The 27,082-nt window shown below is 43.9% G+C and overlaps 1 protein-coding gene across 2 annotated transcripts in view; it reads left to right on the top strand.

Moving 5' to 3' along the window:
• The window catches only part of LOC310875447 (glucosidase 2 subunit beta-like), a 239,136-nt gene that overhangs the window by 150,581 nt on the left and 61,473 nt on the right, over positions 1 to 27,082 (top strand). For both annotated transcript variants that reach the window (XM_083788678.1, XM_083788677.1), the window contains 2 exons: positions 13,277 to 13,346; positions 20,664 to 20,753. In XM_083788678.1, coding sequence (XP_083644804.1) covers positions 13,277 to 13,346; positions 20,664 to 20,753 — 160 coding nt within the window. The remainder of the gene's footprint in view (positions 1 to 13,276; positions 13,347 to 20,663; positions 20,754 to 27,082) is intronic.

Below are 27,082 nucleotides of genomic sequence, written 5' to 3'. Positions count from 1 at the left end.
ACATGTAGATTCATAGAACACTGTGTGGACATGTAGATTCATAGAACACTGTGTGGACATGCAGATTCATAGAACACTGTGTGGACATGTAGATTCATAGAACACTGTGTGGACATGTAGATTCATAGAACACTGTGTGGACATGCAGATTCATAGAACACTGTGTGGACATCATAGAACACTGTGTGGACATGCAGATTCATAGAACACTGTGTGGACATGTAGATTCATAGAACACTGTGTGGACATGTAGATTCATAGAACACTGTGTGGACATGCAGATTCATAGAACACTGTGTGGACATCATAGAACACTGTGTGGACATGCAGATTCATAGAACACTTTGTGGACATGTAGATTCATAGAACACTGTGTGGACATGCAGATTCATAGAACACTTTGTGGACATGTAGATTCATAGAACACTGTGTGGACATGCAGATTCATAGAACACTGTGTGGACATGTAGATTCATAGAACACTGTGTGGACATGCAGATTCATAGAACACTGTGTGGACATGTAGATTCATAGAACACTGTGTGGACATGTAGATTCATAGAACACTGTGTGGACATCATAGAACACTGTGTGGACATGTAGATTCATAGAACACTGTGTGGACATGTAGATTCATAGAACACTGTGTGGACATCATAGAACACTGTGTGGACATGTAGATTCATAGAACACTGTGTGGACATCATAGAACACTGTGTGGACATCATAGAACACTGTGTGGACATGTAGAGACGCCTACGCTCTCTGATGTGACAGTATGTCGAGGGGTGATGGAGCTACCCCGGAAGGGGACCGTGTCGTCACGAGGAGAAGATGCAGAACTAGGTCGGCTCTTGGGCGTTTGTTACATCACACACATTCATAAACAGCACCCTGTTTGTTGGAGAAAACCCTGACCAGTTGTTTGGTCCTGTCTATTGGGGCACTGTTCAGAGGGGTTTTAACCACCTTAACCACTTTCAGGGCCTTAACCCATTCTGAACGGGCACCCATTTTGGTGTCAGCATCATGTCACGCTTTAGCTATTTAAAAATAGCAGATCTACAAGCTCATATCGGTGGCGCGATACGAGCTTGTAGGTCTGCTAGTTTTTTGAAAAATCGAAGAACGACTGACATTTTTAGAATCTGATCTCAGGTCAGAATGAGTTCATCAGACCCAGTGTTTGTCCGGCGGAAACCTCGTATGAATCTGATCTCAGGTCAGAATGGGTTAAATGAATCCTACCATCCTACCTAGGCTGCCTAGATTGTCTTATTACCTTTGGGGCATAACGCCAAAGTATTTGCAGCTTTGATCCACGAAAATCCAGGAAAATAGTCCCATGGTTTGTTGTTGAAGAGAAAAACATGCCGGCATTACAATGCGAAACAAGAACAGCCTTGACAGCATGTTTGTAGTCCAAACAAACACACTGTTCACTTGCATTTAGCTCATTTTCCCAGAAGCCCTAGGAGCCCAGAGCATGGCTTGATTTCCGTCAGTTTCGTCATCATAACGTCGACAGCCTTGTCACCAGGTCCGCAACACATCAGCTCTTTCTTTTTAATTATATAAAAAAATTGCCAATTTAAACACATTAAACAAATAGTGTATTAAGCGTTGGATTCAATAATTCAAAGCCCTCAAAGTGTTAATGGCAGACACAACAGGTTTTCTTTAACCCATTCTGACCGGGCACCCATTTTGGTGTTGGCATCATGTTATGCTTTAGCTATTGAAAAATAGCAGATCTACAAGCTCATATCGCGCCACCGAGTGGCGCGATACGAGCTTGTAGGTCTGCTATTTTTTGAAAAATCGAAGAACGACTGACATTTTTAGAATCTGATCTCAGGTCAGAATGGGTTCATCAGACCAGTGTGTGTCCGGCGGAAACCTCGTATGAATCTGATCTCAGGTCAGAATGGGTTAATGTATATGAAAAACTAAAGAATTCGTGCTTGATCTTTTGTTCCCCAGCGTTGCAGACAACGAAATACTACGGCACTCTTTAACCGTTTGGCTGCCACCTGCTGGACGCAAATCCAACTTCTGACTGCCACAGTCTGTGGGGACGATTTAGAGGTTGCGCACGCAGCACAGAAACGGATGCTGTGGGCGTCCATCTTGTGCTAAATAAATAGCGTCAATGCTAGCGAGCTAAAATATAGCCATCCTTGCTCTAGAAAGCACCAATGTTTCCATCTAGAGTTTCTAGACCACCGGATTATCAGCAAAGACCTCACGAACATCGCGCTAATTGACTAAACCATGGAGAGATCCGTAGATTAGGGAGTTATTCAGCTTTTAGTCTGCCTGTATAATGGGAGGTGGACGGCAGCGCGCATGCGCGATCTAGGTCTAGGATCGCTAAAGAAGGAAAGGCCGACCCAAAATAATAATGAAAAAATGGTTCTCAGCGATGCGGATTGATATCAATAATAAAGCTAATCTGACGGAGCATTCCGAACGAGCGGAAGGTTATTACAGACCTTATGGCGGAGCATTCCGCCAACAGTAGGGATTGTGTTAAGTGGGGAAAAAAGGCAAGACCAAGACAGGGAGATGTTGCAATGTAGTCCAGGCAAAATAGCATTTCCAGACAGACTAATTAAAAGAGAATTTTTTTCAACAGATATCATTTCTATGAGGTGTCTAGAATAACATACTAAAAGTCCTAAGAAATCCTAGATGCGGAAATATGTTTAATTCTCATCAATTCAAGATGTGTGCTAATACCTCGAGAAAACTAAACATCCTAATGGTCATTTTTTTTCCTTTTGTCCTATCACAATGAAACTTTCCACAATGAATCTTAACATGAAAACTAAACTTTTTTGTATTACAAGTTTCTCTGAAACTTAATTTGAATATGCAAATTAGCTTAATATATATTGAATATGCCCACATTTGCATATCACGAAAATTACTTTTCCCCAAAATGTATAATATTTACATTGTTGTTTGTTAATGATATCAAACACACTGATCAGACTTTCATGAACCATTTCATCGAAATATTGTGACTTCATAGAATAAAAAAAACACCATTCATATGTATGACAAATGCATAAATCCGTCAAATCTTCCTCCAACCATCCTACTGCTAATGGTTGATGGCAATGCTGCTTTTGGACTGGCCTCTAACCTGAAACCTGCCGGGCTTGGTTGTACCTACCGGGGGCATAATCCCCACCAGCAGTGTCTCAGTCCATCCCAGTCTTCTTGTTCCTGTACTCTGCAGACACGCCTGAAGCTGTTGCAGGCCATCTCCCACCTCCAGGTAGACTCCATCACACATCTCCCACCTCCAGGTAGACTCCATCACACAGCTCTGTCTCCTCCAGGTAGACTCCATCACACATCTCCCACCTCCAGGTAGACTCCATCACACAGCTCTGTCTCCTCCAGGTAGACTCCATCACACATCTCCCACCTCCAGGTAGACTCCATCACACAGCTCTGTCACCTCCAGGTAGACTCCATCACACAGCTCTGTCTCCTCCAGGTAGACTCCATCACACAGCTCTGTCTCCTCCAGGTAGACTCCATCACACAGCTCTGTCACCTCCAGGTAGACTCCATCACACAGCTCTGTCACCTCCAGGTAGACTCCATCACACAGCTCTGTCACCTCCAGGGAAGACTCCATCACACAGCTCTGTCTCCTCCAGGTAGACTCCATCACACAGCTCTCCCACCTCCAGGTAGACTCCATCACACAGCTCTGTCTCCTCCAGGTAGACTCCATCACACAGCTCTGTCACCTCCAGGTAGACTCCATCACACAGCTCTCCCACCTCCAGGTAGACTCCATCACACAGCTCTGTCACCTCCAGGTAGACTCCATCACACAGCTCTGTCTCCTCCAGGTAGACTCCATCACACAGCTCTGTCTCCTCCAGGTAGACTCCATCACACAGCTCTGTCACCTCCAGGTAGACTCCATCACACAGCTCTGTCTCCTCCAGGTAGACTCCATCACACAGCTCTGTCACCTCCAGGTAGACTCCATCACACAGCTCTGTCTCCTCCAGGTAGACTCCATCACACAGCTCTGTCACCTCCAGGTAGACTCCATCACACAGCTCTCCCACCTCCAGGCAGACTCCATCACACAGCTCTGTCACCTCCAGGTAGACTCCATCACACAGCTCTGTCTCACACAGCTCTGTCTCCTCCAGGTAGACTCCATCACACAGCTCTGTCTCCTCCAGGTAGACTCCATCACACAGCTCTGTCACCTCCAGGTAGACTCCATCACACAGCTCTGTCGCTACAATTATGTGGTGTGTTTCCTACTCCTTAAAGGTTTCACACGTGACATTAATTAATTTATTTTTAATGTCACAATGACACAATCCCTTTAATGTTTTGCAAATTCATCCATCCATTCATCTTCATCCGCTCATCCGAAGTCGGGTTGCAGAGAGTTCCAGACTTCTCTTTCCTGGGCCACGTTAGCAGGGGAACCTCCCCTGTTGTTGCTACCTTGTCGTGGTGGTGAGGCTTGTGTGCCTCTGTGACCCTGAGGACTATACCGGTGGGGGTTATGCCCCCGGTAGGTACAACCAAGCCCGGCAGGTTTCAGGTTAGAGGCCAGTCCAAAAGCAGCATTGCCATCAACCATTAGCAGTAGGATGGTTGGAGGAAGATTTGACGGATTTATGCATTTGTCATACATATGAATGGTGTTTTTGATGTTATTCTATGAAGTCACAATATTTAGATGAAATGGTTCATGAAATACTGATCAGTGTGTTTGATATCATTAACAAACAACAATGTAAATATTATACATTTTGGGGAAAAGTAATTTTCGTGATATGCAAATGTGGGCATATTCAATATATATTAAGCTAATTTGCATATTCAAATTAAGTTTCAGAGAAACTTGTAATACAAAAAAGTTTAGTTTTCATGTTAAGATTCATTGTGGAAAGTTTCATTGTGATAGGACAAAAGAAAAAAAATGCCTATTAGGGTGTTTAGTTTTCTCGAGGTATTAGCACACATCTTGAATTGATGAGAATTAAACATATTTCCGCATCTAGGATTTCTTAGGACTTTTAGTATGTTATTCTAGACACCTCATAGAAATGATATCTGTTGAAAAAAATTCTCTTTTAATTAGTCTGACTTTTGGGTCTAAAATGGGCTAGATTGCCTGGCCTAATGCTGCATGGTCTGGAATTATGATATATCATAATATGATGACAGGAGAAGATCATTGCCACCTTTTGCATGGTAAAAAAAGGATAATCCATTAAAAATGTTATACCACTACCGAACTGATCAGGAAATCATTATACATGAAGTATATAAAAGTGCTAATGTAATAATTACTACATCAGAATAAATTCTGGCGCGTTCTGGTGCAACAGACAGTGCTTCAGCGAATCCGATTCAAAATCTATTCAATGCCATTTCTGCCGTGCATGGACCCATTCTTATTAGAGTTCTCAAACTCTGCCCGAACCCGACCAGGCCCGACCCGACCCGACATTTTAGGGCCGGGCCGGGCCTAAAATGTATGCTAATCAGTAGGGCCAGCCGGGCCTGGGGCTCCATGAAAAAATATATATATATATTGAATTTGTTTAGAATAATAAAAATAATAGTTCTGTTCTGTCTGTTTGTGTATTTATCTATTATGAAGATGGTGCTGACAGGCGTTTCACTTTTACTCTGTGTAGAGTTCTCAAATTCTGCAAAAACCCGACCAGGCCCGATCCGACCCGACATTTTAAAAGCATTTTAAAGCATAACATCTATGCTAATTAGTCGGGCCGGGCCGGGCCTAGGGCCTGATCAGTTAGGGCCCAATTAGGGCCGGGCCTTAATTTTCGGGCCCGATGAGAACTCTAATTCTTATGGCCCGGTCCGGCCCGGTCACATGGCCTCTGCTTGTCCTTCTAGGAAAGTTGAGCGATGGTTTGAGAGAGTGAATAGAGTCAGGCAAAAGGACTGTGAAATTAATAGTCCAAAATATATGATACTACAGTATATCTGCCAGCTACCGTTGCACACTCAACCTTAACACTTTTACTGCTGCCATTTAAAAAAAAATATGATCTAATTACTGCCAGCATTTATTGAAAAATTAGGATCTAATACTGCCAGGATCTTTTAAAATTTGAGCTCTTATTTTGAAAAGCCGCCATTTCCTGTCAGTTAGCAGTATAAAAGCAGTTGAAAGAAATGGATAGGCGATCTAAGATGGACGATCCAATGTTGTGCTAACAACACAGCTAGCTAACAGGCTAACGTGAGTAGCATTATGGGTCGCTCGACCGAATGCACTATAAAAGTGCAATTGACTGAAATCTCAGTCAATGGCAGTGAGCGTCAGTATCAAAATTAGGCTTCAATTGACTGAAATCTCAGTCAATTGACTGAAATCTCAATTGACTGAAATCTCAGTCAATGGCAGTGAGCGTCAGTATCAAAATTAGGCTTCAATTGACTGAAATCTTAGTCAATGGCAGGCAAAGTGTTAATACTATCAGACACTCTTAACACGGCGATTATGCATTCAACTCCCAACAGAGGGTTCTGGATTTTTAATGCCGTTGAATGCCTAAAGTACAGGGAATTGTAAAGCGTGGACAAACTGTGGACGGTGCTGTATTTAGATGGAATGAACTTTACGTTTAACCTACAGAGTAAATTCTGGGGTAGTTTTGACAGCTGTACATAAACGTCTGTACAAACCCCCTCATTTTTTGTTTATCTACTATGCATGCACACCGCACCACTCAGTGATAATACGACGTTTTGTCGTATTAATTTAGCTAATGGCCTTCCGTTTTCTCACGAAAAAAACAAATAAATATGTGAGGAAATGTGCGTATAATGTGTACCTTTGGGGGCGGCCCACTTTGATGTGAACAGGTGCTTATTATTATTGCGAGCGCCGGTCCTGTTGACAGTCAATGAAGGAGACCCTTGTTCAGTGAAACAAGCTGTCATAAACATTTCATTATGGAAAACCCTCAACCGACTGACTCCCCCCCTTTGCCACTCCCCCTATACCCTTTCTGGCTGAACAAGGTGGGAGAATTGGTTGAGAGACACACGTATATAACCCATTCTGACCTGAGATCAGATTCATACGAGGTTTTCCACTGGACACACACTGGTCTGATGAACCCATTCTGACCCGAGATCAGATTCTAAAAATGTCAGTCGTTCTTAGATTTTTAAAAAATGGCAGACCTACAAGCTCGTATCGCGCCACTCGGTGGCGCGATATGAGCTTGTAGATCTGCTATTTTTCAATAGATAAAGCATAACATGATGCTACCACCAAAATGGGTGCCCGGACAGAATGGGTTAACAGATGAAATGGAAATCAAAGAAGGAAACGCAGTGGGGTAGAAAGGAAAGGACACACGTACGTACGGTATATATATATAAACATGAATAAGCCAATAAGCCGGTAAACTGGAATATAGGGGAAGAGGGAGAGTCTTAGAAGTGGATAGACACGTACCGGCGGTGACAGAGATTGAACGTGCTGCCAGCCTCCATATTAAGCCATTTTGGGCGGAAACCCCTTTTGGTGTTTCAAGCATTCTGTTATCCCATTCTGACCTGAGATCAGATTCATACGAGGTTTCCACTGGACACACACTGGTCTGATTAACCCATTCTGACCTGAGATCAGATTCTAGAAATGTCAGTCGCTCTTCGATTTTTCAAAAATAGCAGACCTACAAGCTCGTATCGCGCCACTCGGTGGCGCGATATGAGCTTGTAGATCTGCTATTTTTCAATAGCTAAAGCATAACATGATGCCGACACCAAAATGGGTGCCCGGTCAGAATGGGTTATACTTTAGCTATTGGAAAATAGCAGATCTAGCAGATCTACGAGCTTGTAGGTCTGCCATTTTTGAAAAATCGTTAAAATGTGGCGCAAATCATTGAATATATATTTCAGAGCGAACATTTCTAACTAAAATATTGGCTTCTGGGGGGGGGGTGGGGGGGGGGGGGGGGGGGGGTCCCTGGAACTACATATTTTGAGATGGGGGTCCGTGGCCCAATAGAGATAACTCTGGGGGTCCTTGACATGAAAAAGGTTGAGCACAACTGACATAAAAACATGGGTTTTTCATGAAAAGGATTTAGAAGCTTTTTATCAGTCCAAAATGGGTTAAAGAGCAAGCGTTTATACAAGAAACAATGCCCTGTTCCATGTGTGTGGCCGGTGCTACTGTAGATGTGCTCTAGTTAAAGGTTCCTGTTGCTTGCGTACAGTATATGTGGGGTTTAACCCATTCTGACCGGGCACCCATTTTGGTGTCAGCATCATGTTATGCTTTAGCTATTGAAAAATAGCAGATCTACAAGCTCATATCGCGCCACCGAGTGGCGCGATACGAGCTTGTAGGTCTGCTATTTTTGAAAAAATCGAAGAACGACTGACATTTTTTAGAATCTGATCTCAGGTCAGAATGGGTTAATCAGACCAGTGTGTGTCCGGTGGAAACCTCGTATGAATCTGATCTCAGGTCAGAATGGTTTAAGGGCATAGGTATGCCACATTTCCTTTGTTTTCCTTCGAGCGTGACCGCGGCACACACACACACCCTGCAGGACTCCCTGGCTGCGTTTTTCTTTTCTGCGAGCTGCAGAGAAATTGCCTCGGCTATTGATCCGTTCCCATGTAAACAGAGCAACCCTGGTCTTAGGCTCAAGGTATGTGTATGCACAGGGGGATTTCAGACAGGAGATGGCATATATATAAGTACACCTACAGTACAGTACACAGTATACAGTGCAATCCAGGCCTCCTATTTTTATACACAGTCCTTATTTCTGCACCTACAGTGCAGAAAACTGAAAATGCTATCCTCTGTGTGAGGCCAAGATGGTTCCAGTCGCAAAGTAACATACTGTAATTCGCCCCGAATGGAGGCCAGTAAATGAAAGTGACTTTTAATCCATTCTGACCGGGCACCCATTTTGGTGTCAGCATCATGTTATGCTTTATCTATTGAAAAATAGCAGATCTACAAGCTCATATCGCGCCACCGAGTGGCGCGATACGAGCTTGTAGGTCTGCTATTTTTGAAAAATCGAAGATCGACTGACATTTCTAGAATCTGATCTCAGGTCAGAATGGGTTAATCAGAACCAGTGTGTGTCCAGCGGAAACCTCGTATGAATCTGATCTCAGGTCAGAATGGGTTAAATAGCCCTGGAGTGCTGTGAACGGGCTTTCTCGATACAATTTGAATTTTTTTTTACACATCACACAACTCTGTTGAGCGAGCCAACATTATGAAAACGTGCTATAACACACGCACGTGCACACGCACGCACACAAGCACCCCTAACCCAACCACCCTCCATTATTATTTTTAGCTTATAGGATCACTCCTCCAATCATAAGCGACTGGACTTCTTTAGCCTGGGGTTATTTTGGAGATGCAGTGGCTGATGGTTCAGAACTGCAGAGAGGCTCTGGGGCCCTGGCTGCATGCTCCCTGCTCTGGGGCCCAGGCTGTGTGCTCCCTGCTCTGGGTATAGCGCTGCACGCCTGGCTGCCCTCCACGAGTCCCCGCTCTCCTCACTGTCACCGACAGCACTCTCGCCCGTACGCGACCGCGCTGCTGCAAAGGGGTCAAAATGTCACGCACATGGGGGATTTCTGCTTCTTCTTTTCAACATCGCTCAGCCTCCTCGCTGTGTGTGTGTGTGTGTGTGTGTGTGTGTGTGTGTGTGTGTGCGTGTGTGCGTGTGTGTGTGCGTGCGTGCGTGCGTGCCCGCGTGCGTGCCCGCGTGCGTGCGTGCGTGCGTCTGAGAGAGACAGAGAGAGAGTATGCGAGAGACGGTTGAAGAGAGAGTACGTTTGTGTGTATATGCTGTGTGATTCTGATGGAGCTTGAGGGGGTTGTTGGGCTCTGGTGGGGGTTATGGAAAGATATGCCCTTCTCTGTGTCATAAAAATAGGCATTACAGTGCAGGAAAATCACAGCCTCGCCTCTTGGACATACCACATCTGTGCTTGGTTCGGCAAGAAGTAGTCGCCAGGGGACTAGTTTGTGTGTGTGTGTGTGTGTGTGTGTGTGTGTGCGTGTGCGCGTGCGCGCACGCGGGCGGTGTCTTCATGGACGACCAGCTGAGACCACATGCGAGGAACATGCTAATTGGTATTCAGGCCGGCGCCCTGACAGCCTCCCGACACAGTCCTTGCACATAGACACACACACAGGTGCACGCGCACACTCACACTCCAGAGTCTCCGTTGCCACGCAGCCAAAGCTGGCGAGAGTTCACTCCATGGCGAAACGTGTCAAACGTGTGGTGTTCTCTTCCAGAAGCACCAGTAAAAAAAAAAAATCCCCAGGACCACCGGCGCAAGACAATTAACCCATTCTGACCTGAGATCAGATTCATACGAGGTTTCCGCCGGACACACACTGGTCTGATTAAACCAATTCTGACCTGAGATCAGATTCTAAAAAAATGTCAGTCGTTCTTCGATTTTTTTCAAAAAATAGCAGACCTACAAGCTCGTATCGCGCCACTCGGTGGCGCGATACGAGCTTGTAGATCTGCTATTTTTAAATAGCTAAAGCACGACATGATGCCGACACCAAAATGGGTGCCCGTTCAGAATGGGTTAAACTGAAGGTTTCTCTGACTCTCTTCACGTTCCTTTTTTTTTCTCCCCCTTCCACATTATCCCTTGCACACGGCCCCTCTTTTGTCTCACCTCACGCTTTCCCTTCATTTCTGACTTTAGTTCTGCCGGTTTGGTCACTGCTGTAAAGGTTCTTGTCTCCTCCTGTTCGTACTTAACCCATTCTGACCTGAGATCAGATTCATACGAGGTTTCCGCTGGACACACACTGGTCTGATGAACCCATTCTGACCTGAGATCAGATTCTAAAAAATGTCAGTCGTTCTTCGATTTTTCAAAAATAGCAGACCTACAAGCTCGTAGCGCGCCACTCGGTGGCGCGCTATGAGCTTGTAGATCTGCTATTTTTCAAAAGCTAAAGCATGACATGATGCCGACACCAAAATGGGTGCCCGTTCAGAATGGGTTAATCCCCCGTGTGTAAAGAGACTGCAGCCTACAGTGGTTCAAGTGTAGTGCATGATTCAATAATGCACTACACTTCCTGCTACCAGGTTTGGAAGTGAAGCCCACACTGCACGGAGAGGGCATAAATTATAAGCAAGGTTATTGTAGTTAACCAAAACGAACTGTCACGATTCTCACGAATGCCAACCCGGAACGTAAGTGGCACCAACATGAAGAGAGCCTTCACCAGGAGTAACAGAAGGCTCTTTACTTTGACTTTAGAAAGGTTAAATCTATTCTAGACGGGGGACCCCTGTTGATGTTTTAAGCATTATGCATTATGCTTTAGCTGTTGAAAAAATAGCGGACCTATACAAGCAAGTCTTTGAATATATATTCTTTCAGAGAGAACGTTTTTAACTTAAATATTTGCTTCTGGGGGGGGGGGGGGGGGTCCCTGGAACAACGTATTTTCAGATGGGGGTCTGCGGCGGCCAAATACATATATTTTTGGGGGTCCTTGACATGGAAAAGGTTGAGCACTGACATACAGTAGAAACAGGTTTGTCAGAAAACTGTCAGGATTTAGAAGACCTTTGTAGAATCGTCCTCATAGGTCTTAAATGGGTTAACAAAGGTTTTGCCTCACATGGCACAAAAACATAACTTACAAGAAACAAGCAAACAATCTTCCAGGAAGCACAGGGGAAAACGCAACTGGTACGATGCAACACAGAGTCAAACAAACCAGTCAGTTAAGTAGCAATGTCTGTCAATCATTAGCCCGACTGCCCACAGCCGCACTCCCAGGTGGAACAGTCTCTCAAAGCAGGACGGGGAGGGGAGACACTAGGGAACAAGGTGGGAAACATGAGGATGTCGGCCCAGGCATGGCACACTCTAGGCAAAATATATATTTTTTAACTAACTATAACTAACTGAAACTGTATATTGTGTAATGCGATGCATTGTAAGCTTCAAGCTTGTAGATCTGCCATTCTTGCTTAAAAAAAATATATATATATTTTTAATTTGGCCCCTGACTACCCCATCTTGCTACACTAACGTTTAGTGGAAAAGGGGCCTGCGTAAAGAATGCCAGTTGCCAGTTCTGATATTTTTTAAACCATACGAAGCTCAGTAATAACATCTGGTTGTCTTTTTAAGGTTCCTGCAAATCAGACACCTCCTATCAGTGACTTGCGTGAGCTTTAATTTTAAGTTCCATAACATCCACCGGTTCTGCCGTCCCAAAAATAATTGAAAGTACAGCAGTTGATGATCTATACGCACTCCTCACCTGTCACGTCTCTACATGATAGCAACGACATGGGATCACGGCGATGTGACAAGGAGAAACAAACAGATTACACTGTTGTAGTCACATCTCTCTCTCCAAGTCCCTCTCATTCAATTTTCTCTCTTCTCAGAAAAGCACAAACTGTCAATGCGAAGTGACTAATTGAGCCTCGCGGGCCTTTCAGCTGCCACCACACCTGGAAATGGTGTGTGTACTTGCACGTGTGTGTGTGTGCGCGTGTGTGTGTGTGTGTGTGCATGTGTTTGTGTTGATTTGCAGCACTGTTTTTTTCCCCAGGTATGGGACAATGCAGTGTTGCTCTATAGCCAGGATTACCACAGTTTGTTGCAGTGGTGGAAAGTAACTAAGTACATTTACTTAAGTACTGTACTTAAGTACAATTTTGAGGTATTTGTGCTTTACTTGGGTATTTCCAATTTCTAGTACTTTTACTTCTACTCAACTACATCTCAGAGCCAACATTTGTACTTTTACTCCATTACAATTATTTGAAAACTTTAGTTACTAGTTACTTTGTCGATTTTAATTTTGATTAGAAAACATACATTAACCACTTCAACCCAATACATTTTGGCCATTTGAAAATAGCCGAGAATCAGCTATTCTCAATAGACTTTGTACACATTTTGAACTTGTGAAGTGGGACATTCTGCAATATGAGTACTTTTACTTTTAGTACTTTAAGTACATTTTGATGCCGATACTTTTGCACTTTTACTCAAGTACATTTTCAATTCCGTACTTTTACTTGTAAAGGAGTAGTTCTAAATTGCAGTATTGGTACTTTTACTTAAGTAAAACAATTGAGTACTTTTTCCACCACTGGTTTGTTCTAACAACATGACAGGCATATAGCCTACAGATGCAACAACGGCATTGATGCTTTGTCTGACCTTTTCTTTTCTACAGCTGCAGAGCGAGAGGCTGCGGAACTGAAGAAGGTAGAGGAAGCATCCGAGACCGCAAACGCTGAAATTAGGTAAGAGAAGAACAACAAAGGGGTGGTGGAGGGGTGGGGGTGAGCAGTATAAGTTATTTGCAACGGTCTTGGTCTGTGGATATTCCTGCTTTTTGTAGTTTAGTGACATTTGCAGCTCACCTGTGCATGGCAGCGAGAAGCAGGGTATAGCGTGGCAGGGTATAAACCACGCCTTAAAATAGACCCTGCACTTCTGCACCAGAGTATAGTCGGAACTAAGCATCGACAGTAATGAGTATTCACTGTGTGACGCCCCTGCAGGGGGATTTTAATGCAGGAAAACAAATGCTACTGGTCGCCTACTGTGCCCTGGTTTGGGTAGGATTATATCCTATTCAAAAGTTACTCTCAGCACAGCACACTATCAGCCATGAGGCAGGGCATGAATAATACAGAACTTTTTTCCGTGACAAGTTCTCAACAAAGTGGCTGACAAATATACACCGTTATTATTTTGTTCAGGCGGGGAATAAAGTGACATTCTGTCACACTGCGAGGGTAGTGTGCTTAACCCATCTTGGCCGGGAACCCCTTTTGGTGTTTTAACCCATTCTGACCTGAGATCAGATTCACATGAGGTTTCCACTGGACACACACTGGTCTGACGAACCCATTCTGACCTGAGATCAGATTCTAAAAATGTCAGTCGTTCTTCGATTAAAAAAAAAATAGCAGACCTACAAGCTCATATCGCGCCACTCGGTGGCGCGATATGAGCTTGTAGATCTGCTATTTTTCAATAGCTAAAGCATAACATGATGCCGACACCAAAATGGGTGCCCGGTCAGAATGGGTTAAACATTGTTATAATTTAGCTATTGAAAAATAGCAGATCTACAAGCTCACATAGCACGCCACCGAGTGGCACGCTGAAATGATTGAAAAATCGTGAAAATATTTATTTCAGAAAACTGGAGGATTTAGAAGATCTTGTTTTTTTTTAATTTCGAGGTCAGGCCCAAATGGTTTAAAAATCCAATCACCAAAATGGTCCATTATCAAAGTGCCATATGATTCTGTGGACTTAAATGATTCCCCGGGTTAGTTTGACTTTCCCTTTTATTTCTTATTCTTTTTTTCTTATTCTTCTTATTATTATTATTTTATTTTTTTTACTTTTTCTACTGAGGAGGACAGATAAAAAATAAGAAGAAGCATAGGGTGAGGTTTCCTATTTCACAAGCCTTTGTAACTCTCCCTCAACACGTTTTGCACACATAACAGAGCTCAGTGCCAGCCAGCAATAGCTATGGTATTAAGTACTACTGCAGCAGCCTTGAGGCCTCCAAACTGTCCATTACAGGAGGGGAGAGATAGCAGTTACCGAAAGGTCAAGCCCACCCCCCTCCCCCCTCCCCCCCATACAAAAGCCTGCATGAGCACATAAGCAGAAGAAAAAAAGAGAGCTGGCATGCCTCCAGTTGCTCTATATATTTTCATTTGCCACCTTGCCTCCGTTGCTCCTGGTCAAATGACTCATGTGCCTCCCTATCTATCATCTATGCATGATGGAGCCCGAGTACTGTATGGCCATTCTCTCTCTCTCTCTCTCTCTCTCTCTCTCTCTGACCCTATACGTGGGGGGTACAGGTACTGGTTATACTGTATGTGTATTCCATAGACCTAATGTGTCATTAAAGGGACACTTCACCCTTTTTGCAAAAAAATATATGTTAATGACGTTTAGAAGCTTTAGAACACTTTTCTGGGGGTATTTATGTGTGTAATATGTGGTTTTAGATATTTTAGATTGTATCAGTGAGCCTGTTGTCTCTGATGTCATGGACACTGGGCTCACTTCCTTCCTGGACTACATGTTGTCTCAGTAAGACAGCTCTCCCCCTATCCACAAGGAGGAGCAGTGCACCAAAGAATTATGGGAATTGTAGTCCAGGAAGGTAGTGAGACCAGTGTCCATGACATCAGAGACAACAGGCTCACTGCTACAATCTAAAATAACTAAAACCACATATTACACACATAAATGCCCCCAGGAAAGTGATCTAAAGCTTCTAAACGTCATTAACATATATTTTTTTGCAAAAAGGGTGAAGTGTCCCTTTAATGTCTCCCTATTTTCTCACCCTGTGTTTCATTTCTTTGGCCTGATTTTAGTTTTAGTCGTAGTCTCTTGAATAGTTTTCATTTAGTTTTAGTCACATTTTAGTCACCTGGAATGTTTTATTGTTAGTCTAGTTTTAGTCGACTAAATGTCATACGATTTTAGTCGACTAAATCTACAGTTGATTTAGTCAACTAAAATGTGTTTTGGCGGCGCCTTGATGCCGTCGTAATGACTGATTTTGCACTTGCTGAAAATAGCCGATCTACAAGCTCACAACGTGTCACACGTAGCGTTGTAGAGCTTGTAGATCGGCTATTTTCAGCATGCAACCAAGTGTAAAATGACTTATACTTGATCTCTTGTCCACTAGTCCCTTCCTAGCCTGAGCTAACGTGTTAGGTTTCTTGTCTAGAGGGGCGGGTCGCGTCTGATATTTGCGCACGCCCTGATTGGATCTCATCGATCTGTCCGTCACCCCCGGGCCCGGCCCCTCCTCTCCCCCCTAGTGCAGCGCTACGTCACATCATTTCGAGCGACGCCCACCCGGAAGGGTTGACTCCCACTTTTAGACCAGAGCGGCCAATGCGTTCCTCCAGGCTTTCAATTGTTTGCGCCAACAAAAATGAAAGCCTGGTACCGAGGCTAGTCCCTTCCTAACATTTTAGTTTTTATTTGTAGACGAAATTGTCAATATATATTTAGTCTCAGTTTTAGTCATGATAGCTTAGTTGTCTCCACCAAGCCGAAGGCATGGGGAGAGAGTATGTTTTGCACTCCGTCCGTCCGTCCGTGTGTCCGTGTGTCCGTCCGTCCGTCTGTGAACAGCTAATCTCTGGCACCGTTGGCTTGATCGCAGCCATACTCTGCACACACACTCCCTGAATGCCACAGCTGAGCCTCTGCCCCAACGTTTTCACATTGACCTGTTATAGCACCCCCAGGAGGCCGCTTTGTGCAAAACAAATGTTTTGACAGTACACCTACAGATTTCTTCCAAACATCACGCAAATTGGTACACAGTCTCTCTAGAGCCATTCAACGAAACATGTCTTTCAGAATTTTCAGACTCCATCCTGATTGGCTATAAGATTGGCTTCCAAAAGTCTGTAGGAGTGCTCCGTTTCAAACAAAATGCTGCAAATCATGAACACATCGTGTGATTTCTGTGAAATCTTGCACGCACATTCCCACTAGGCCGAGGAAGACATGCCACTTGAATATCTTCAAATCAGCCTCATGGTGGCGCTATAACTGGCTGTGTTTTACCTAAAACTGCACCGATCTGTGTAAAACCTTTTATGCATACTCCAGACCAAGGAAAAACCTTTGCCTGGAATTTTTCCACATCTGCTCTTTATAGCGCCACCAGGAGGCCGACATATGTAAAACACATTTTCTAATATTACTCCTTCAGGTTTTATCCAACTTTCACGCAAATCGGTACACATGCTTTCCATAGTCATGTGATCATGTGATTTGTTTGATTTCTCATAATTATCCATCCTGATTGGCTACGGTTGGCTTCTAAAGTTTCTAAAGTTTCTTCTAAAGGAGTAGCCCGTTTTGTACCCGTTTTGTACAAATCGCCTCAACGCAGCGTCCGATTGCGGTGAAACTGTGCATGCCTATTCCCACTATAGGCTGAGGAAGAAATGCCACTTGACAGTTTTCAAATCAGCCTCATGGTGGCGCTACTACAGGCCAAGTCGCGTCACACACACACACACACACACACACACACACACACAAAACCCCAAACATGTTTATATTAGTCCTAAACATTTTAGCCAAAGATCACACACTCTCCTATCCTCCTGGTGGAGACCTGTGCCCATAAGGGCACTTTTTCTAGTTTTCAATCCAAAGTGGAAAAAAAGGTAGTCGACGGACATTTTTTCATCTTAGTTTTAGTCGAGGGGAATCAAAACACTGACCCTTTTTCACATACAGTATACCCTCCACTCTGCACTGCCTAATCAGTATGAAAAGGAACCTAGCCCTCCTCCCCGACCAGCTGTTAACCCATTCTGACCTGAGATCAGATTCATACGAGGTTTCCCACTGGACACACACTGGTCTGATGAACCCATTCTGACCTGAGATCAGATTCTAAAAATGTCAGTCGTTCTTTGATTTTTCAAAAAATAGCAGACCTACAAGCTCGTATCGCGCCACTCGGTGGCGCGATATGAGCTTGTAGATCTGCTATTTTTCAATAGCTAAAGCATAACATGATGCCAACACCAAAATGGGTGCCCGTTCAGAATGGGTTAACCCCATTAGCAAGTCTGCATTATAAATATGGAGATGAACGCTCACTGCGCTCACTGAGAGATAGGGCTCAGTTTCCCTTATATGTGATTAGTGGAGCAAAGCTGCTCTGGCCGGCGCTGATAATTGGTAACACTGCATAGCAATGGGCCTCAGGAGGAGCCAATCATCAACAAGCAGCCCCGACGAGCCAGTCACTCAAAGACACAACGTTCCCCCCCCCCCCCCCCGTCAGCATAGCCAAAAGCATCATCTGAAGATTATTAACACATTTTGGGGCGGGAACCCCTTTTGGTGTTAGCATTATGCTATGCTTTAGCTATTGAAAAATAGCAGATCTACAAGCTCATAGCGCGCCACCGAGTGGCGCGCTACGAGCTTGTAGGTCTGCTATTTTTTGATGCGGTGCAAAGCTTTGAATGTAATACTCTTTCAGAACGAACGTTTTTTAACTCAAATCTTTGCTTCTGGGGAGGTGGTCCCTGAAACAACACATTTTTCAGATGGGGGACAGCGTCCAATTTCATATATTTTTGGGGGTCCTTGACAGGGAATATTGAGAACCACTGATATAGAAACATGAGGTTTTTCCAGGAAAAAGAAAATTTCAAAATTTCAACGTCGGGCCTAAATGGGTTAAAGTATTATACAACGACGTCCATAACGGCAAACAAACAAAAAAGACAGTCCATTGGTCAGTCTTCGGTTATAATAGCGTTATATACTGTGTGTTATTTATCACACATAGTATTTCTTTTTTGGTAGAGGCTATCTCCGCTCTGGTGCATTAGTTACTGTAGTGTGTTATAGAGCATTGGTAGAGGCTATCTCCGCTCTGGTGCATTAGTTACTGTAGGTGTTATAGAGCATCGGTAGAGGCTATCTCCGCTCTGGTGCATTAGTTACTGTAGTGTGTTATAGAGCATTGGTAGAGGCTATCTCCGCTCTGGTGCATTAGTTACTGTAGGTGTTATAGAGCATTGGTAGAGGCTATCTCCGCTCTGGTGCATTAGTTACTGTAGGTGTTATAGAGCATCGGTAGAGGCTATCTCCGCTCTGGTGCATTAGTTACTGTAGGTGTTATAGAGCATCGGTAGAGGCTATCTCCGCTCTGGTGCATTAGTTACTGTAGGTGTTATAGAGCATCGGTAGAGGCTATCTCCGCTCTGGTGCATTAGTTACTGTAGGTGTTATAGAGCATTGGTAGAGGCTATCTCCGCTCTGGTGCATTAGTTACTGTAGGTGTTAATATAGAGCATTGGTAGAGGCTATCTCCACTCTGGTGCATTAGCCCATTCTGACCTGAGATCAGATTCATACGAGGTTTCCACTGGACACAAACTGGGTCTGATCAACCCATTCTGACCTGAGATCAGATTCGAAAAATGTCAGTCGTTCTTCGATTTTTCAAAAAATAGCAGACCTACAAGCTCGTATCGCGCCACTCGGTGGCGCGATATGAGCTTGTAGATCTGCTATTTTTCAATAGCTAAAGCATAACATGATGCTGACACCAAAATGGGTGCCCGGTCAGAATGGGTTAGTAACTGTAGGTGTTATAGAGCATTGGTAGAGGCTATCTCCGCTCTGGTGCATTAGTTGCAGTTGCCTCACTATATAGCACTCTGGCCCCTGACGGGACAGTGTTGACAGCTCATTGATCATTTCTCTCTGTCTGTACTTTATACTTTAATATAGTTTAAATTAGAGGCTGTTTTTGAGCGATGAAAGTGTTTTACATGGTGACAAAATGGTCTCCCCGCTCTACAACCTCCGTCTAAAAAGTTGTACAATTACCAATTCCTCACTTTGCTGGACTTTTCTTTTTCACTAATAAAATTCATTGTTCATTTATAATTTGTTAAATTGGAAAAGGGGCTTCGTTAAGACCCCCATATTATTATGCCTGTGTGAAAAGTGGGAGTGATTGGTGCAGGCGGTGAGGAGATACGGGGGTGTTTCTGACAGACAGACAGACAGACACATTCAGACAGACATTGACTGAATTATAGCATGATTTTATTGTCTACGCCAGGCCGAAGGCCCTCTATCCGTGTGTGTGCGTGTGCGTGTGTGTGTGTGTGTGTGTGTGTGTGTGTGTGTGTGTGTGTGTGTGTGTGTGTGTGTGTGTGTGTGTGTGTGTGTGCGTGTGCGTGTGCGTGTGCGTGTGCGTGTGCGTGTGCGTGTGCGACTGACTGACTGACTGACTGACTGACTGACTGACTGACTGACTGACTGACTGACTGACTGACTGACTGACTGACTGACTGACTGACTGACTGACTGACTGACTGACTGACTGACTGTCTGTCTGTCTGTCTGTGAAACTTTGCACGTGATCAAGATGCGTCTGATTTTCCAGATCCTATTCCTAATTGGCTAAAAATGCCTTCCAAAATGTGCGGGCCTTGGGTAGGCAACCTGGCCTGGCAGAGACCCGTGCTCTGAGGAGCACACTTTTCTGGTTATATTAATACTTTTTAGTTTTTTTATTAATCTAAAATGTATATAGTCTTTTCATTCAAAGTAAAATCCGGTGTAAGCTTAACAATGTACTTGACCGGGCACCCATTTTGGTGTCGGCATCATGCTATGCTTTAGCTATTGAAAAATAGCAGATCTACAAGCTCATATCGCGCCACCGAGTGGCGCGATACGAGCTTGTAGGTCTGCTATTTTTGAAAAATCGAAGAGCGACTGACATTTCTAGAATCTGATCTCAGGTCAGAATGGGTTAATCAGACCAGTGTGTGTCCAAGTGGAAACCTCGTATGAATCTGATCTCAGGTCAGAATGGGTTAAAGTACATACGTTGTTGCTGGCAGCCAGGGCATTAGTGAGCTACAGTACATAGGGGGCAACCCTTTTTAGGTTAAATACTGCACACTTTTTACTTTTTGTAAATCATTTGCAAAATGTTATAAGCAGTAGTAAGTCAGTAGTATAAGTGCTTACATTTCAGTATATTTTCTGTCCTATAGTGACCTACGGAGGAGGCTGACCATAGACTATGGACCAGACTGGGAATTTCTGTTTCTCGGCAGCCAGTGTTACCACCTGAAAGTGTACGAGTAAGTACAGTCACACTTCATCTACATGGTTCATGTGCTTCATTTTCATGCCTTCATTTTCAATTTTGGTCTCATGCGAGGCCGTGCACAGTGAAAAAGGAAAGAGGAGATCCACACACCGTTTTAACCCATTCTGACCTGAGATCAGATTCATACGGAGGTTTCCACTGGACACACATTGGTCTGATTCACCCATTCTGACCTGAGATCAGATTCTAAAAAAATGTCAGTCGCTCTTCGATTTTTCAAAAAGATAGCAGACCTACAAGCTCGTATCGCGCCACTCAGTGGCGCGATATGAGCTTGTAGATCTGCTATTTTTCAATAGCTAAAGCATAACATGACGCTGACACCAAAATGGGTGCGCGGTCAGAATGGGTTAATGCATTTTGGGCGGGAACCCCTTTTGGCATTATGTTATGCTTTAGCTGTTGAAAAATAGCAGATCTACAAGCTCATACCGCGGCACAGAGTGCCGTGCTATGAACTTGTAGGTCTGCTATTTTTTAATTTGTTTGAAAATGTGGTGCAAATCTTTGGATTATATTCTTTCACAGTGAATATCTTTCAATGTCCCTGAAACAACATATTTTCAGATGGTGGTCCGTGGGCCAAATACAGATAATTCTGGGGGGTCCTTGACGTGAATAAAAGGTTGAGAACCACTGACATAGAAACATAGGGTTTTCAGAAAACTGTCCGGATTTAGAAGGCATTTGTTGAATCTTTTCTCAGGTCGAAATGGGTTAAAAAAGCTCCCAAAACGCTTAATTGACAACAGAGCGGAAAACAATACAACGTCTGGGCCTCAGGGGCCTTCGTCAGGTACACCTGTGCACAGTGCCAGGATAAATACGAGAGCATGTGGCAATCTGTGAATCGTTGAAACGTTCAGAACGTAATCGACGACGGAACCGACTATGTATTAGCACGTGAACTAAACACATGGACACCGTGACTATGTTTTCTGTAATGAAAACACTAAGCAATTGTGATAAAAAAGTGTTACATCAGTGAGATGACCAGATGAGGTTTTCTCAAGGACTGCAATCCATCTACATTTTTTGTGCTACGCTAGAGAAATTAATCCAATCTGTGCAGCCAACGCGAACTGCCTCAGTAAAGAATCCAGCCATTTAAAATTGATAATTTGCGAGCTTCTAGTCACCCCCTGCGAGCCAAGCAGCTCAATCAACTAAATTTAATCAACAGAACGAGCTTCTTTCACTCTCTCTGACTGCTTCCCTATAGAATCTGTTCTCCTCAGAATTTGCCTGCCAGCTGGAGCGCTCATTGCCTGCTGTGGGTGGTTGCAATTTTTTGCAAAGATTGAAAGAAATTCATCTGAGATCTGCACTGCAAAAAAAAGAAGAAAAAAACGAAATCTGGCATCCGTGGAATCTATGGTCCGCGATGCCCTTACCCACAGGTGCTCATTGTGTACACGAGCATTTTGTACACATTTCCAGTAACGCAGACTACCAGACATATTGTTGGAATCTTAAGCACGCACCATGCATGCACAGCGCCGTGTGCAGTTGACCTGCAGCCTCAACCCTTATCCTACGTGCTTAGAACTCTGGCTCTGTTTTCCTCTTTATGTCCAAGACCCATTAGCTTGGATACCACTGCACTGTTTTACATCCTTCAAGTCACAGAGGAGCTCAATATCCACCCGCAGAATCTCAGCACAGGCTCCTTTGACCTACCAGCACCCTCTCAGCAATGTACTATAGTTCCTCATTCCTCCCCTCGCTTGTATCCTTCCCGTTCGCCTTGAACCGTGATCCTGAAGAGACGTGACATTGACGGACAGATAAACCGGCAGCATGTGCAGAGCCCCTCTATTGCATTCTCTCTCCACCATGCCCTCCAGTAGTAGAAGATAGCAGAGCTCCAGTTCATAGAATGGACCGGAATCTCACACCACACGCTCCCCCCCCCCCCCCCCCCCCCCCCTCCTCCGCCAGCTTCTTGATCATCAGTAGAAATCATCTTACAATCCACACACTCCCTCGTGTTTAGATCTCTCACTTTTGATTAAACTCTGCCCCTCTTTTTTCCTCTCTCTCTCGCTCTCTCCTGAACAGTATAGTAGCCAATATTGGAGAAAAGTGCCTGGAGCTGAGAAAGTGAGCTCTGGGAGTTCAGACACTGCCTATCTTTAATATAACTAATAGCCGCACATTATTTAAATTAATGGAATTCATTCTGTCTTTGTGTGTGGCGTATGGCAAAGAGCAGAGGAGTCAAATGCCATTGGAATTAGATCATTTTAGATACAAGGATCCAAGTGGAACGGCTCAGTATATACTGTATATATACAGTACTGTGGTCTCTGATGGGAAAAGGAAATGCAGGGGAGCTGAATGTTGTTTTTTTACAGAGACGCAGAGACTCTCAGCCTGATCCTGCCTTTAACCACTTGAAGCCCAGCATCCATACTCTGGGAGGAGCATTATCCAGAAATAGCAGATATACAAGCTCACAACGTCTGCGCTTATACAGTAGAACAGCAATTTTTTTGCCTTAGAGATTTGGCAGAGATGGAAAAAAGAGGTCCAAGTATACAGTTGCAATTCAGGTCTGTTTCACTAAGACTATAGAGGGTTTAAGTGGTTAATTACTTAATGTCTAAGCTAAGCTATTTGCCAAAATGTTAATTTTGCATTTCATTTCGATTTTGTGAAGATGTCCCGCTTCCTAATGTATTTATTTTGGTCTGCATTGTCTCATGTCATTTGTTTTTTGAATCTCTCTCACGTGTTTGCGAGAGAAAAAAAAAAACGTAATTATTTACATTCAGAACCTTTACAACCTTTAGTTGTTTGGCCCGTTCAAGTAGAAAGATTGACGCTATAAGATTAGCATCTAAATGCAGTGCATAGGGTGCACTCCACATTAACCTCTCGCCATTCACAAAGGCCGTAAACAACAATGAATGAAAACCAGAAAGATATAGCTAGTTCTGGAGGATGCATTATCATTTAATGGCATTCACTATTATATCAGGCTCTTTTCTATCTTTACAGTGTAAAATCCTGAGTGTTAATTTAACCCATTCTGACCGGGCACCCATTTTGGTGTTAGCATCATGTTATGCTTTAGCTATTGAAAAATAGCAGATCTACAAGCTCATATCGCGCCACCGAGTGGCGCGATACGAGCTTGTAGGTCTGCTATTTTTGAAAAAAATCGAAGAATGACTGACATTTTTAGAATCTGATCTCAGGTCAGAATGGGTTCGTCAGACCAGCGTGTGTCCAGTGGAAACCTCGTATGAATCTGATCTCAGGTCAGAATGGGTTAACTTGGAGTGTAATAAAGACCCCGTAAAGGGAACCTTAATCATTCGACATCCACCCCAGATCACCTCACTAAAACTGCCTTTGGGCTGCTGGTGGCGGTGGGTCCCTGGTCACGAGTCACAAATTTTAACTGCAGGATTCTGCCAGTGATGCTGAAATAAGCCTGGTGATTCAGTCACAGCTTGGAGGTCGACGCCCTGTAGTATACCACAAGTTCTCCGAGGCAGAGTCCCTGCAGTACCTACAGCACAGCCTAATATTCCTCCTGTGGATCTGTTGACACTCCTCAAAGCAACTTAACCCATTCTGACCTGAGATCAGATTCATACGAGGTTTCCGCCGGACACACACTGGTCTGATGAACCCATTCTGACCTGAGATCAGATTCTAAAAAAAATTCTGTCGTTCTTCGATTTTTCAAAAATAGCAGACCTACAAGCTCGTATCGCGCCACTCGGTGGCGCGATATGAGCTTGTAGATCTGCTATTTTTCAATAGCTAAAGCATGACATGATGCCGACACCAAAATGGGTGCCCGGTCAGAATGGGTTAAAACATTGAAGGGCTGTGATTTATGCTAGACTGTCAGGTCAGATTGACTCAGCCTCCACTCTCGTGTCATTAGAAAGTACAGCGGGGCTCCATTGAGTCATGCCCGCTGCTGAGGTTCAGCTTTTTGACAAGGGAAGATAGAGGAGGAGAATGCAACGGCACGACAGTGGCTCTTCCAAACTGTCTGATAAAACGAACCAGAAAGGAGAAGCTATCGGAGATCACAGACTATAGAGGATTTAAAGGATTTTTAGACACTTTTAGGACTGTTGTGGGGCCTCCCCTCACCCCACACTCCATGCAGTACTTTAAATTAAATCGTAATTGTTGTGTTTTCCCCTGTGAGCTTGTGTGTTGTGCAGTTTAGGCCTGCAACAGTGCTGTTATGTTCTGACTAAGCAATTTGCACACGAGACTCTGGTTTGTATGTCACACATAGTTACTGAGGTAAACAAATTAAACAATGGCTGAATATTATCTTTGCTTTGCTGGCTAAACCGCCAGTGCCTCACTGGTAGCATTTAATGGCTCTCAATTTTCACCAGGTGCAGCGCAGCACAGTACAGGCTGGCTCACTACAATCTGGTCAAACGATGAAAGTACATATAACAGATTACCGATATATCGATTTGTCTGATATAGCAGCCATTACTTGACTCTTGCGACAACATTGGTATCGAAATCATGCAGGCAATGTTTTTAACAACTCTCAAAATGGCATCCCTGTTATGGGCGTGTCATTATAGGCTATTTTTATTTGAATGTTTTCAAGACTTAAAAAGTAGCCAATCTTCCATAGACCGGTGCCCTGTATGCCAGGTGTAGGCAATTAATACTGAGGTGTCAAGCTTAAAGGGACACTTCATCCCTTTGGCAACCAGAACCTATTTTAATGTTTAGGAGACAAGAAACACTTTCCTGCAGTTTGTGTTTTTAGATATTTCAGTATTTCAAAGTGTCCATGATGTCATGGACACTGGGCTCACTTCTTTCCTATATACTACAATTCCCATAATGCTTTGGTGCACTGCTCCTCCCGGTGGATAGGGGGAGGGCTGTCTTACTGAGACAACATGTAGTCCAGGAAGTAAGTGAGCCCAGAGTCCATGACATCATGGGCACTTAATACTAAAATAGCTAAAATACATACTGTATTACCCACAGGAAAGTGTTTCTTGTCTCCCAAACATCATTAAAATAAGATCTAGTTCCAAAAGGGGTGAAGTGTCCCTTTTAACCCATTCTGAACGGGAACCCATTTTGGTGTTAGCATCATGTCATGCTTTAGCTATTGAAAAATAGCAGATCTACAAGCTCATAGCGCGCCACCGAGTGGCGCGCTACGAGCTTGTAGGTCTGCTTTTTTTTTTTTTAATCGAAGAACAACTGACATTTTTAGAATCTGATCTCAGGTCAGAATGGGTTAATCAGACCAGTGTGTGTCCAGTGGAAACCTCGTATGAATCTGATCTCAGGTCAGAATGGGTTAAGGGTACACCTCAGCTATGGCTGCGCCCAGGGCACCCCTCCGTGGATTTGTCTATACGGTGATCGGTTTTATCCATCAAAGATATATCTTATGTTTTTGGCTTTCAGTTAAACGATTTCAAATTTCAATGTTTTCATAGAAATTGCATAGAAAATGTAGCACTTTTATATCGGCCAAAACTCCTAAATCGGACCCCCCAAATCTGCCATCAGTCTGCCTGTAATCGAGTCGATGGACAGAATGTCATTTATTCGAACAGACATACTTCGAACTGTCCAAATACTAAAATAAATCTAAAGAAACTGCCCACGGGGACCCCCTGGTGGCTCGGGGGCCCGTTTCATTTGAAACGGTCGAAACACGGCTAAATCCATCTCTGCCCTAGCCCATTCTGACCGGGCACCCATTTTGGTGTCAGCATCATGTTATGCTTTAGCTATTTAAAAATAGCAGATCTACAAGCTCATATCGCGCCACCGAGTGGCGCGATACGAGCTTGTAGGTCTGCTATTTTTGAAAAATCGAAGAGCGACTGACATTTTTACAATCTGATCTCAGGTCAGAATGGGTTAATCAGACCAGTGTGTGTCCGGCGGAAACCTCGTATGAATCTGATCTCAGGTCAGAATGGGCTAGAGGGAGCCATTTCTGATAGATTGGATGGAAGCCCGGGTGAGGTGCCGTGTCTGGAATGCTGGATGTGCCTCTGCCGACTGCCTCGGGAGTAACAAAGGGAAATGGAGAAGGCTGCACGCAGGCATGTTTTGCAACCGCTGTGCTGTGAATCTTTCTGTCACAAATACGCCTCGACAAGACCACTGGGATCTATATGAAAAATTATGAACAGGAAGGCCAGTGCCTGCACATATTCATGCATATTATTATTCTGGGGGTAATATTTTTGCACAAAATAAATACCAGATCTACAAGCTCATATTGTGAGCTTGTCAATCTGCTATTGTTGCTGAAGAGATTGTGTA

This window comes from Protomyctophum parallelum (assembly GCF_964188405.1).
Source record: "Protomyctophum parallelum genome assembly, chromosome: 18".
Lineage (NCBI taxonomy): Eukaryota > Metazoa > Chordata > Actinopteri > Myctophiformes > Myctophidae > Protomyctophum > Protomyctophum parallelum.
This window is presented reverse-complemented; position numbering and strand designations above follow the sequence as displayed.